A 15,806-nucleotide genomic window follows, 5' to 3' on the forward strand; every position below is an offset into this window, starting at 1 on the left:
TCCATGCCCTTGTTTTTCATGAACACAAAAAACACGTGCAAATAATAATTCAATAATCCTTGTGCTAATAAACATACCAATTGTTAAATCAGTGCTCCAAGTGTCAGTTTAAAAAGTGCTTTCATCAAAAAAATCTATAAAATTCCAATAGGTAAGCTATTACCAATTATCATTATTTATAGTTCTTGTCGTGCGCTTTAGAGCACGCGGAACAATAAATTAAATTCTGATATCTGATTTTGAAAATGGACATATGTTTTTTTTCTAATAACGGTTTTACACATTATAAATATGTGTATGGTATATGTGTAGTAAATTGTTTAATATTATGGGATAATAATACTTGTTTTTACACACGTGTAATTGTGAACGTAAAACTTGAATGGTGTATATCCGTACTGTAATTGCTTTACATGTGTTATTATTAATGTCATTTACCACCTCTAAATATATTATAATATATATATATATATATATATATATATATATATATGAAAATTGTTCTTGGGCATCCATCCAGTAATTAAAAACAGTTTTATTGAAAGAAAATGTTTTTATTCAGAAAACATACCTTTCGGGTCTTGATTTGACCCATCTTCAGTGCTTATTTGTATGAGAGCACTATTTACATATATAGTAGTGAAATTATAATTTTTTTGAAAATTCTTGCTGTTGAACATTTTCTTTCAATAAAACTGTTTTCAATTACTGGGTGGATGCCCAAGAACAATTTTATCATATTATTTCACCATTTGAAGAAAAATTTCTCGCTTATATATTATATATATATATATATATATCTATATATATAATGTTTAATTTGAGTTTAAAATTCGGGCGTAACATCAATAAAAATAGTATGAGAGTTTTTTAAAAGTTTATTTATTTAAAATCTATACGTTTCGGCTAGCATTTTAGCCATCATTCAGTGGTATTCAAATTAAAATTTTGTATCCTAATATAGCATATGAAAGCATTATTAATCCATGGTATGAGTATGCGCACATCGATAAAATATATATTTTTTAACATCACAAATGGTAAAACACACTAATAACCATGATAACTGAACAAGTTGTCAAAACTATGTATTTACTTATTGTTCTTGGGCATCCATATAATAACTAAAAACAGTTTTATTGAAAGAAAATGTTTTTTTCAGAAAACATACGTTTCGGGTCTTGATTTGACCCATCTTCAGTGCTTATTTGTATGGAGGGCACTATTTACATATAGTTTATACTATTACATATATAATAGTAAAATTATATTTTTTTTGAAAATTAATGCTGTTTCTTTTTTCTTGCAATAAAACTGTTTTTACTTACTGGATGGATGCCCAACAATTTTATCATATTGTTTCACCATCTGAAGAAAAACCTTTTGCTTTATATATATATATATATATATATATATATATATATATATATATATATAATTTTTGAATTCCATAGGAAGCACTTCCATATATTGCCAAATTTTATTAATGAACCTTTTTTCATACGTTTTCTTCGTACTTTTTTGCAAATAACGGTCCTTGTTTTCATTTTACAATAATAATTACAAAACATAACGTGTTATGTCATTTTTTATTTTATATTAAAAAGTTTTCTAATGAATTATGATGTGCCTTTTATAAATTGGGCTTTTTCTGCATAAATTTAACCATTTTTTGGGTAAATTTTCTTGGTGAAATGATGCACTTTGCGGAAACCATGCAAAACTTTATAAATGAAACGCATACAATATGTATATAATAGGATAGATTTTTTAAAAATATTGTTGAGAAGAACTATATCCATATTTTTTTTGAAATTGCAAAATTATTAATAATATTTGCGATTAGATTTATTCTTAAAGAAAGGAGATTATAGAAAAATTCTTCTATTTATTACCAAATTTATCATTCATACCATTTTTCTTATTGGATAGAGAAAACTAAAAAAAAAGATATTACTAAGAAGACAAATAAAACTACAATTATAGCCTTATTTTTCCATTCTAGATTTTTATTCCTTCCTATGCACATGATATGCATATTTTACCAACTTTTATTTGAATTGTATGAATATTTTAGTTATTTTACGAACGTCAGTAACAGATTTGTTTAACGATTTCTTGATAAACTTGAAAATATCGGAATTTTTGTTATTCCTAAGAAATTTCTAAATTTATCTGGTCACATTAATGCAAATGAATAGGTACAATAAAATATTGATACGTCGTCGTTCTTGTATTGATATTTTATGGGCAAACTGAATTTTATGGATATTTTATTAGTAAATAATCAATTTAGTAAAGAAATATTTGAAACTATAAAGTTTTTGTTTCTAAAGATATGCATCATAGTCAATTTTACAATTTTGATAATGTACAAATTATTTTATAAATATATAAATTATTTTATAAATATATAAGTAATTGAGCCTTGAAATTGAGCATTTGAAAATTAGCTTGACAATATTGATTGTCTTAAAAATAATTGCAAACCTATATTGCACTTATTTTTGTATTGAATATTTAAGGAACTTTTTTATAATATATCGAAGTTTTTTATAAGATTTCTATTTTTTTTACTGACATGTCTATTGACTCAAAAACCTGTATAAATTTTTATTAATGATCAGATTTTATGAATTCCTGTCCCAGGACAATATCTTTCATTCAACAGACGCGCCCATCAAAGATAATTTGATTACATCTATTGTATTATTATTTGTTTTATTTATATTTGAACTTTTTGTGAAGTTATCATTTGTTACTCCCACGAATGATACTTTTATGAACTTTATCGGTGATCTTTTGCTGTGTGGTAAAACTTAAAAAATAAATGATAGTAAAAATCAATTTAGTAAAACTAAGTATAAATGTCGATTACATATTGTAAGAATAATCATTTGATTATCTAAGTTCTCAATCTTTATCACCTCAACCCTGATAGATTGAATCTAAAAGTAGGATAACAAATTATATGCAACTCGGTAATCACCTCTTCATAAATATAAGCACATTTTTTTAAAACAATGGAAATATAAATAAAATGCTGTGCACAAAAAATAACTAACTATGTAATAAGACAAATTATATGATTTTAATGACAATATAATCATCTTTTTATGATTCATGTCAGTAATAGCAAAGGCTTGCCGCTGTAATTTTTTCCAAGAACTTGTTAGAATTATTACATGTAGATATATCCACTTCCAGCGATGGTGTTTACTTTGCAATTTTGCATTATATATTAGATCGTGCTTATAGTTTAACATTTTCTACTTTATTAACTAGGAATGATATGAGAAATATATAGAATTTAACAACTATCACTGCAAATTACTATAAATGGCTTTATATGGAAACTATATATATATTTATGTATGTGGATAAAATTAGCTATTCTATGGAAATTGTTTCATTTCAAGAAAAACTCTTTGCTTGAATTTTTCTTAAGGTAATATAGTAAAATCATATTAAATACAAATATTAGAACATTGCAAACTCTTGGCTTGGATGATTAATCTACATTATTACATTTGAAATTATACATAATTTTGAATTTTAAATACACACATTTTTTATAATTTATAATAATAGATAAAAGTCCCTAATAAACAATAAAATTATTAAATCATACTATAGATTAGCTAATCAAAAATGTCATAATAATTGACACCAAAGTTACTTCTGCTTTTGATAACAATAAAATAATTAAAATTTGTTAGTTCACTTTAAATTTCTATAGATCTGATGTGTCTAATTTTAAATTAGCAAGTTTTGTAATACCTTTGGTACTAAAAAAACTACTCGAAAAAAACTGACGTGACAAGAAATCACTTGATGTCAAAAATACCTCAATGGAGAAGAGAAACTTATAATTGTTGCATTTTTCATTTCACTTAATAATCTGATAATAATTTCGTTTTGTTATATTAGAATTGATTATATTTGGATAATTGTTGTGTAATACTTATGTATTTTACAAAATAAATTAGAAAAGTATTTTTATCATATTTTGTATTAAAGATAATGCATGCATAATTTTTAAGGTGTACTTAGAGAATTATTTTATTAACCTCGCGTAGGGTAAGTTATAGTAATCGCAAAAAAATCGAAAATCAAAATTTTTTATATATCTTTACGTTTCAGAGGTTTCTGAATATTTTGGAATATCTTAGAAAAAAGTGATGTATGTGTGTGCGTGTGTATGTGTGTTCGGATACAAATTTTTGTCGACGATTTCGGGAACACGGATGAAGCGATTTGAATAATTTAAAAAACTTTCGATCTGTATTGATAAGGAGACTTGCTGATTAGTTTTTGGCGAAGGCAGGTCTAGCCGTTCCGAAGATATGGGGAAAAAAGTGCCAAAAACGGTAACTCGGTTTTTAAGAGAACGGAGCGTCCGATTTGAATAATTCAAAAAACAATATTACTTGTATTAACAAGATGAAGAACTGATCAAATTTTCATGAAAACAGGTCTAGCGGTTTCGGAGATCTAGCAAGAAAAAGTAAAAAAAAATGCCATCTGGCGGTCAAAAATGATCATTAGACATATGCACATTAAATTATCAGATATTTTATAGAGACTTTAACAATAAGTATAAATTTTGTTTACATTCCTATGAGTTGCGTACCAATGCTTATGCGTTAGATGGCGGCGCAGCGCTTACGCGCATCGATATTTCGTCTCTATACAGTTAAAGCAGTACGATTGCTTTGAAAAGAAATTCAGAATTTCCAAAATATGTATTTCAAAATACAGACTGAAATTTATAAAGGAGGTATTAGTAAAAAAAATACTTTCCTTATTTTACTTTGTTACTATACCAAACAACATAAAATTAACTCTAATGCTCATATCCATCAGTCTATTATACTGCGACATAAATTTAACTCCCATAAAATAGTCCCTATAAATAACTTTTAATTTTTTCTTCGACATCAACGTTTACTGCGCTATAATATAACAGTTACAAATGCTATAATATTTCTTAGTAATATTTTATCACATATTTCATGTTCTTTGTCTCGTAAATATCAGCGCCCACTCATTAATCACAATCAATAAATATCGAGTATAACTTTACTATAGCTGGATCGTAATTAGATAGAAAATTATAGATCTGTCTTATTCTCTACCATTCTTGTACTAAAGATCATCGACATTTAGGTTACTTCTTCTAAATTACTGGCATTTATTTAGATCGTGATTGTTAGACTGTTATTTCAATAGTTTCTTCCATTGTGCAAGTGAGGAGCGTTAAACCACACACGTGGAAAGGAGTCCAAAGATATGTCTAAAACTATTTCAAATTATATTTTTTTTAATGCAAAATATGCGTTATGAACATTAAGTTTTTAAGTGAACATGTTGAAAAAATTCTCGATCAAAATCTATCTATCATCTCTGACCTTTGTGCCGCCCAAAGGTCTCTCCATAACCAGGAGAAGAAGATGGCCATGATGGTATCCGTTGATCTGTTAATTGATTGTTTTCGCTACTGATGTTATTTATTATTTCTAGTAATTCATGATTTCAATTATCCATTCAACGCGCCTACATGATTGTTAGACGATTAAATCGAAATTGCGCGATTCGAAATTGATTGCGCGAAATTGGTAAATTGTTAATGGTAAATGGTAAATCGCCAATGGTGAATAGTAGGCAAGATATTAAATTGGTTTTAGACATAAGATTTATGGTCAGAGGAATAGGTGTAATTAATTTCGAACTTATTTGGTAAATATTAATTGAGTGTAAAGATTGTAACTATAATTGACAACTGCAATTGTATACCAATAATAAGTAGATTTAAATTTATTGTTTTTAATTATTGGATTTTACAGAAATAGGAAAAATAATTTACGTACTATAAAGAGCTATGTTCGAAGAATTACTAGTTCAATTTTATAATCTTGTTTCTTGGGAGATTTGATTTAAAATGTTGAAAATTATATTTTTAATTTTATTTGCATTATTTCAATCTTGGTCCGATTAAGATTAAGTACTTAAATGTAAATTAATCTTTTAGATTAATTGTTACTCTATCTGGAATAGAAATAAGTTAATGTATATCTAAATCAAATATTTTCTAAATATTTGCCCAAAGTATAAAAATGAGACTATTATGATTTCTTTTTAACTTACCGTAAGGCAAGTCATAGTAATCGCAAAGAAATCGAAAATGAAATTTTTTATATATCTTTACGTTTCAAAACCTTCTGAACATTTTGGCATACCTTAGAAAAAATGGATGCATGTGTGTGTGCATGTATGTATGTGTGTGCGGATACAAATTTTTGTCGACGATTTTGGGAACACGGATGAAGCGATTTCAATCATTCAAAAAACATTTGATTTATATTGATAAGGAGTCGTGCTGATTAGTTTTTGGTGAAGGCAGGTCTAGCCGTTCCGAAGATATGGAGCAAAAAGTGCCAGAATCGGTAACTCAGTTTTTAAGAAAACGGAGCGTTCGATTTGAATAATTCAAAAAACATTTTACTTGTATGAACAAGATGAAGAACTGATCAAATTTTTATGAAGGCAGGTCTAGCGGTTTTGGAGATCTAGTAAAAAAAGTAAAAAAAAATGCCATCTGACGGTCAAAAATGATCATTAGACATTTGCACATCAAATTATCAGATATTTTATAGAGACTCGATTGAGATCTCGATTGAGAGAAGTCTGGCGTCTCATTTTGGGTATGGTAATTTTAATTTATCATTTTAAATTTTTATAAAATCATATTAAGCTTATATGATAAATAATTTAAAAATCATATTAAGCTTATATAATAATAAATAACAAATACCAAATAAAGTTGTCTGTTCTTGAAACATCAATTGAAAGTGGTGTTTTGAATTGATGATTCTAGAATGCAGGGGCAACATGTGGGCAACAAACTGATGACAGAGAAATCACAGAAGCGTTTAGAGAGAGACGTTGTTTACTTCAAAAGATTCTTAAACCATGTACTGATCATCTATACACCCAGATTCTTACCCTAGTCGCATATATTGATCAGAATAGTTGATTAAAAAAAATTCAGCCTCTGTCGAAAGACTGAATATTTCAATGAAATTTACCATTCCAAAAAACTCATTCCTTAAATAATGCACCATCATCTCTGTCCATCTCATAACTACTTAACACAATAACTACTAACTTTTACGATACTTCTTTCTCAGGTGCAATATTGCAAAATACTTCTCATGTCACAACCTCTGCGGAAAAGTTGACTTTGAACTTACGGATCCCTCGGCGTCTTTTCGATTAATATACCTCGAGTGTTAAAGAAAAATTTCTTCGGGAATCTGCACAAGAGAACAAAACCGTCATTGGTTCTTCGGGTCGTAAAAAGCCAAACAAATACATACGAAAACACAATCAATAAAAATATTAATCTCGACAAAGGCCGTCGATGTTTTTCGCGCCATTGTATTCCCGAAGTCGCAACAGCAAATATTATTCGTCCGCGTGTGTAAAACAGATATTAGCGCGAAAGACTGTATAAACAGTGAGTGCTTTAGCGGCGAGCCACGCTAAATACATCGGTCATTATTTAGAAGAGTTTTTAGTCAACATCGGAATAAGAAAATATTAAACGATTCGTTGTTCGTATGCATTCGAAAGGGTCTCACTGGGAACAAATAAATCGAAGAAACTTGAGATATAAGATCTAGGAACTTAACTACAACTGAAAACAGAGAACATGAGCATTATTTTTGTAGATCTATTCTTGGAAAACATTGTTATCTTAATTTACTACTTGTTTATCATAGATTGCTTTGTATTCAAAATCTGCCAAATATAAAAGATTCTTAAAAAAAGTAGCCGAAATAGACTAATCCAAACCAATAAATCCTTTTGTTTGGTTTTATTTTAAACTCAGTGCAACTCAGTGCAATTTTACAATTTTTACACAAATTATGATTTTGCAATCTGCATAATGTTGAAAGAAAAACTGGGAACAAACTTTTTGTGAAAATCTGAAAATTTTAAAAAAGCCTTTGATAATAAGTCTTTTTGAAAACTCTACTAACTGTACTGTGCAGTCTGCACATAAGGGGGCTTCCATTAATCACGTGATCGATTGCTTAGGAATTTTTGGACACCCCTCTCTCTTGGTGATATATAGTGAAATATAGAAATAACCCTCCTTCCACTCAAACATCAAGTGTATTTTTAGTTACGTAAAATTTTCCGAGCAATTTTTTTGAATTTACGAAAAAACGTAATTTTTTTTTGTTTTTTTTTTTTTGAAAATGCAAGTAAAAAATGTATACACGTGATATCTTACTTAATCCCTCCCTCCGTCACGTGATTTTTCGTGATTTTTTTTATCAGTCAATCTCAAACAGTTCTATGGCTATTGATTACGGTTACACATATCATATTGCAGTTTCATAATTTTCATACATCTTTCACAAGAATAATCCACAGGTCCTCTACCAACTTTATTATTTTTCACAGACCTTGATTAATCTAGCAAGTGAGCACAAATTATGCAAAGTTTTATTGCACATCATTTAGTCATTAACACATTCTTGTGATGAATTTATTTTTAAATCCATTATTAAGTATTTCCAGTTCATGAAATAGTAATGAAAGAGTATTGTTGAACAATTTTCATTGTATAAACAAGTTTAAGCTTTCACTTTTTGTGAAAACTGGGCCAATATTGACTGTACTGACTGAATATGTAAAAATATTTTGACTGTACTGACTTACTTTTTAAGTCCAATTTTACGAAAATTGGACATTTTGGTACGTTTTTATTTAAATTTATTTCCTTCCTTGCATATAAAAATATTACATTTATTTTGCAAAGCTCTTATCTAAAAGCTCTAACCTAGCATTCATAGAGTTTTAGGATTATTCATGTTACATCAGTCAAATTCAGATTTTATATGGTGATGGCAAAAAATTCATGAGTCCTATTTGATATTTGAATTTATTATTATTTTTTCATTCTCCATTTTATTTACAACAGTCCAGTTAAGTACATTTAGTAAATTTGGGGAATTTACAATTGTCAGTCGTAATGGGACATAGTATACTATATTGAAATGTTGGAAAACCAACTCAATAGTTATAATAATAACAATATTTTAATGATAATGATATCTTAACTATCTTAACTATTTACTTATAAATAATTTCTTATAAACAATAACGAATTTATTGCAATAGATTTTGCAATGTTTTGCAATATTTTTTAAAGTAGTTATAAAATATGACTAATTAATTACACTTCATTATTTAGACTCTAAATAATGAAGCGTAATTCATTAGTAATAAATTATAACTATTTTAAAAAATATTGCAAAATATTATAAAATTTGTTTGTGAATTTTAGAGTAAATTTTCTTTAATTTCACAAAACAATAATATATCAAATTTAATATTATTTAAAGTGTAACTTGAATCAATTCAGCTCTGTCCGCATACCTCAACCTGAAAGAATACTCGTATATTTGTGCGTACACCTTTTGTGATGAAGAATGGTGTTTTCTGACGTCTCTCGATAGACTTATATTATTCTTTATAATAATGTAACGGGCTTCTTTTCTCCCGAAGCGAAATAAATGGACAAATGACGAAGTCTCGAGGAATCCCTGCAACAAATTAGCGGCTCATAGAAAATTGTTGACAGACACTTTTGCCAGTCAATACTTGGTTAAATTATTACTAATGTAGGTGTCATTAGCGGGGCAATTGTTGTATAGTATTGTTAATCATGGTGTTATCACATATTTCAATGAGGTGTTATTGGAAGCAGGTTCTCTACATTAACTTTGTTATTTATTTACACCATAAGTTTTTGCTACACAAAATGACTTAAAATCTAGAAAAAATAGTATTTACTTATTATTATAAATATAACCATTTTTTTAAATTTTGTATGAAATCTTCGTTACACCATAAGTTTTTGCTACACAAAATGACTTAAAATCCAAAAAAATAGAATTTACTTTTATAATAAATATAGCGATATTTTCAAAATTCTGTATGAAATCTTCGTTACACCATAAGTTTTTGCTACACAAAATGACTTAAAATCCAGAAAAAATAGAATTTACTTTTATAATAAATATAACCTTTTTTTTTTAAATTTTGTATGAAATCTTCGAAACAAAATGCGACAAAAGATGAATATGAGATGTATTGCTAAGACGAGGTAAATTTAATTAATAAATTTTTTTCTTACGATTATATAAGCTATTTTAAAATAAAAAAAAATGTAGGTTAAAATCGGGTAAAAAACAATAGAGAAGTCTATGGTTTTATCTGAGGTCACCTGGCCAATTTAATAGATAAACATGAATTGTAGCAATAAAGATTTCATAATTCAAACCTGAAATTCATGAATTCTTATTGATCAGAAACTGTATTTTAATCATAAATATATACAATCCTGAACACATTATGTTTCCTCCGTAGATATAATAAAAATTATGTGATAGTTTATGATTTTTTACAAAGTACCTATATAAATTATATGACGATTTATGATTTAATAATTATATTTACAAACAATATAGTTATTTGAAAATTGTTCAAAGCATTTAATAGTAATTATATTTAAATACATAACATGTATTTGCTCACAGTGTAAAAACTCGTTAGTACTTTTTAAGTGCTTTAACATGTTAAGAAACAATAAATCCATAAAAAATCAATAAAATATATAAATACATGCATGCATAATTAGATGCACATTCCTATATCTTATAAAGATTTTATATTTACGTAATTAATAAATATATGCTTGTTTATATAAAAATTAAGCTGTTATTATTTTTCTGAACTAACTAAAAGCCTACATTTTATGTGAAATCATATTTATTTTTAAATACTTTCAAGTTTTGGGTTGTGCTCTTCTTTAGATTTATTAGATTATTATTAGATACATTAGATTTATTTATTATTAGATTATTAAAACATTCACTAAAAATAAAATTGCACATTTTCTAAAAATTATTGTTGGAAATACCTGGAGCCTTCCAAAGGACTCCTATGGGAGTGTGTAGAAAGATTATAGGCTTTTATTAGTACAGAAAAATGAACTAATAATTAATTTATTTTATATTCATACTGAAATTATTTTTTTTATTTCAGGTTTAATTTTCAATATTCAACATAACATATAGTTACGTAACTTCTGTGAATTTAAATGAGAACGTCTTAACTTCAATTTAGTAAATTTATCGATTCCATCATTTGTAAAATAATGTGACTCAAACAACTAAAATTTTCTTCATACTTTTTATTATTTGTATGATGTGACTTTCAATAAATTACACAAATGAGTTTAAATTTAAAATGTGAGTGTGTGAATAATGGAAATATACACAAATTTATGTGTATTTCATAATTATGGACAATGCAAGAAATGATACTTAAGTCTGTGGTGTTGCTCTGGTGGATTGCTCTCATTTACATCCAAGGAGCCTTTTCTTTTGGAAATGCTGCTGACTTCGATAAACCAGGTAGACATAAGATTTAAATATATATATATATATATATATATATATATAATTATAAAAAAATATTGCTTAGATAGGTGCTAATTCCTTACAAACATACTCAATCTCCAGATTCTCTTCGGATGCACCGGTATGTGCACTCTCTATATTCGTTAAGATCATAATTATATACCTAAAGCTTTACTTCACGATTTATAACGTATTTAATTATAGCATTCTACAAATCAATTACACATTGTTATGAGCGAATAAAAAATTTAAGGTGCTATAAATTATTATGGTATAATATTTTTCACGCCTATCGATGGAATTCAATGCAATATAATTGTTCTTTGAAATTATACAAAAATTTATATACAATTGTGTATACGAGTATATATATATATATATATATATATATACAGTAGTATTATGATACGTCTATGATAAATGAAAACTCGGAAGAGTTTCCTTATTAATTTATTTTGTAATTAAACGATATCCCAGTAAATTTCGCCTGTTTTCTGTGCGAGATTTACACACAAACAAAGCAAAAATAACTACACTATCTAAGTACTTTTTTAATGCAATAAGAATTTGTAGTAAACAATTGTAAGAATGGCATCTGGCCCTATGATGTATATCAAAAGCTAATAAATATAAAAAAAATTTTTTACAAAATTCGATTTACACGCAATCTACCAATAAATCATCGATTTCTTACAAAATTACAACAATCGGATCGTAATTACAGTTCATCTCAAAACCTTCAAAATGATTGAATGCCCATATTTGTGGAACGTAAAATATGCAAAACGTTAGTCACATAAATTATTATAAATTATGGATAATTAATTAAATATGGAATTATTAAAGGAAATAAACATTGGAATCATCACGTTAAGGACGCGAAACAACTTTGTTTTTTATAATGAGCGTATAATATGATGATGATCAATCTATTCGAAATATATAGATTGAGAAGAGAATTTGTCAATGTCGCAGTTTAATCTTGGCATATTTATTAATGTGACAAATAATATAAAAATTTATCATGGGTTAGTAATTTTGAGAGAGCTGGATTAAAAATATTTTCAATCTAAATGCAAGTACAGTCGAATGATGTTCAAAGTATTAGATCAGAATTTTTATTACCAAGATAATCTCTTTACCTAAGTTGTGAAGATAATTGTTAATTAAATTTTTGATTTTATTGTTTTAAGATATTTTTGAGATTTTACCAATACTATTATATTTTTTATATTTTAATAATCTTGACTTCAATTAAAATCTAATCTCCTCAAGTGCCAGTTAATCTTATTAACTTCATCTTTTTTACCTATATGAGATTATATGAGATGATCAAAATATTATCACGATTTCCCAGAACTTAATCCTATTTATATAAAATCGATGCTTTATAATAGTGTGAACAAGTGTCACCAAAAGATTATTGTCACTTCTTGAGGTGATAATTTGGACTTGATGTCTCACTAATTAACACCTTTATAGTGAACTTTATTGCCTTAAGATTATCTGATATTGTGTTAGATTTAACAGTTTTAACAAAGCTTTTAATATGTAAAAATAATAAAAATTCCATGTGTGGGAAGTAATCACAAATTTCATTGAAAATTTCTTACTTCTTTGATTACTAAACTTTTTAATACAAGTTTATAAATATTTTTTTTACTTAGAAAGTGTTCAGAGAAATAATAATGATAAGAAAAAAGTACTTGTTATATTAATAATTTTCTCACAAATCAAATTTTAAATTACATCAAATTGATAAAAAATTAATTGTGAATGTGAAAATATCATATAGTATTACGTGGCTCTCCAAATATTTTCAATAGCAGTTAATTGCGCAATATTTTTAAGCAAAATTAGTGATCCTATTCAAACAAGATTTAGTTATTATAAACACTTTGTTACTTCAAGTACACTTATAAATTTCTATCGATTTTCAAGTGTTATTTTGTTATTCATGACTTTAAATTAATGTAGTGTATGACTCAATAAAATATGCCAATGTCGATAAAAAAGATTGAAATATCTTTGGAATCATTTACTCTAGAAATATTTTTTGTTAATATTTAAAACATGCAACTAATTCTAAAGTTTTATTAAGGAATTGAAATATCAGTAAATTTTATTTTTGATGCATAAAATATAATTTTGTATCAAGAATGTTTTTTTTAACTTCGCAATCTGAAAATATAAAATGTAAATTTTCATTCAAAAGTTTCTGAACATTTTGGAATACTTTAGGAAAAAAATGGATGTATGTGTGTGAGTGTATGTATGTGTGTGCGGATACGAATTTTCATCGACGATTTCGGAAACACGGTTTGACCGATTTCAATTATTCAAAAAACATTCGATTCCTATGAATAAGGAGCCGTACTGATTAGTCAAAGGGTCAATTTTTTTAAAAAAATTGAAATTTCTCAAAAATGTATTTTTTACAAAATTTAAAAAACAATTAATTTAAAAAAAAAATTATGGTACGGGAAGTTTCAGCAATTTGCCTTAAGGCACGATGCCAAACACCACTAGTTATTTACTGGTTTTCGTAATTGGAATTTATTAGAATTAAATTTTAGGTTCTTTCAAATTCTTATTTTATCAAATGACTGTTGGATGATAGTATATTTATTTTTTTGAGTTTTTTTGATCGTTAATCGTTCAAATAAATTGTTCAAAATTATTTTGGATAAAAATCAAATAATTTACTAAAACAATATTTTTAACAAGGTACTAATATAAGTGTATAAATAAAAAATATATCATTATCTATGACAAATGACTACATCATATATTCTAATCAGTTCTGGTGTGAGCCTTTTACCTTCAGGTAACATATCATCACATAATTCGAAAAGCCTCATAATAATAATTCCATAAATTCGGACCCGCCTTCAAATATTTATATTTGAAAATATTCTGAAAGCAGTTATAAAAGAAGTTTCTTACACACTTAACCGCATTACACATCGTAATAAATAAATCAAAATCACTCATTCACATATAAAATTTTTATTATAAAATATTAACAATAAAATATAATACCTTTTTGGCTGTATATCATAGGTATCGATTACATTATCAATATTAAGTGGTATGTAAATAATATTAAATTATAATTTATCACCGTGACAATAAATATGCATTATCCTTATGTGTTGAATTATTACACTCGGTCAATATTTTTCATCGGTATATTACTTAATTTCAATACATTACCATAAGGTAATAAACTTGATCCAGAGACATCTGATTAGTAAAAAGACGAAAAGTGAGTCTTACATACAAAATGTTTCGACAGAGATATCCGATCAAAGATATAAATATTCAGCGGTTGCGCGGTTTTTGGGTTCTTGAGAACTTGGCGAAATTTATGGCATCTACACTAATAAATAAAATGTGTTGGCTAATATTAGAAATTTATTATATATGCAAGGTTTTATAATGTGACAATATTATTTTTTAAAATTAATAATATAGTTAATCATAGTATAATCACTTTGTTAAGAAGCAACTTATTTTAAATATTTTTATTTGTTTTGCAATTTAAAATTACATAAAAATATAATCTGAATTGAAAATTGTAAATAATATTATAAAATCGTTTGAAGTTCAAAAAATATAAAATATTAATAAAGGAGGATACCATAATTAATATAAATATTAAGAGAAATATTAAGAGAAATGGCTAAAGTATCTGCAATATTAAATTATATACAGGCAGCTATAGATTATTTCTAGCAGATGATCACTTCAATAGAGACCTCTAAACGCCATATATAATATGATCACATAGGCTTATAGAAACAATGTATTCTGATTGTCTATTAAATAATAAATAAATAAAAAAATACTCTTAGGCAACTTCTACATGTGTCTGGTTCATGTCAGAACCTTGGATTTTTCGTAAGTTTCTTAGATTTTTTTCCAGAAAGCTTAATTTTTTTAAAGATCTGACAAGCTCTAATGCTATACAAAATTTATGAAATTTCTATAACCTTTAGGGTCTGTTTAGAGCAGCCTTTGGCAACCTGAAGTGCCTACTTTATCTACTTAATCATTTAATGTTTTTTTTAAATATAAAAATTAGAAATATTTCCTTTTCCACTTGCGATTTGCGAGATTTACATGAATTTTGCCGCCGGGGTGGAAAGGGTTAATATCGACAATCTCTGCATTTACATACATATATACACTTTACATACTTTTAAAAAATAGCGTTTGAGGAGAGAATAAACATTAAGAGAAAACTACTGGAAAAAATCTTTCGGGTTTGAGAAAAGTTGAAGAGATCATGGGAGAATAAAT

The 15,806-nt window shown here is 26.6% G+C and overlaps 2 protein-coding genes across 2 annotated transcripts in view; both read left to right on the plus strand.

Annotated features, from left to right (window-relative positions):
* Positions 1-11,130, plus strand: part of LOC113370135 (odorant receptor 63a-like) — a 67,699-nt gene extending 56,569 nt beyond the window's left edge. Inside the window, exon 9 of the mRNA XM_026610802.1 lies at positions 11,125-11,130. Coding sequence (XP_026466587.1) covers positions 11,125-11,130 — 6 coding nt within the window. The remainder of the gene's footprint in view (positions 1-11,124) is intronic.
* A 259-nt stretch (positions 11,131-11,389) lies between these two features.
* LOC113370136 (nephrin-like) overlaps positions 11,390-15,806 on the plus strand; it is a 33,792-nt gene continuing 29,375 nt past the window's right edge. The window contains exon 1 of the mRNA XM_026610803.1: positions 11,390-11,495. Within this exon, the coding sequence (XP_026466588.1) occupies positions 11,390-11,495 (106 nt within the window). The remainder of the gene's footprint in view (positions 11,496-15,806) is intronic.

This window comes from Ctenocephalides felis, unplaced genomic scaffold, assembly GCF_003426905.1.
Source record: "Ctenocephalides felis isolate EL2017-DRISC unplaced genomic scaffold, ASM342690v1 CF-g0.4_SCAFFOLD_01492, whole genome shotgun sequence".
NCBI lineage: Eukaryota > Metazoa > Arthropoda > Insecta > Siphonaptera > Pulicidae > Ctenocephalides > Ctenocephalides felis.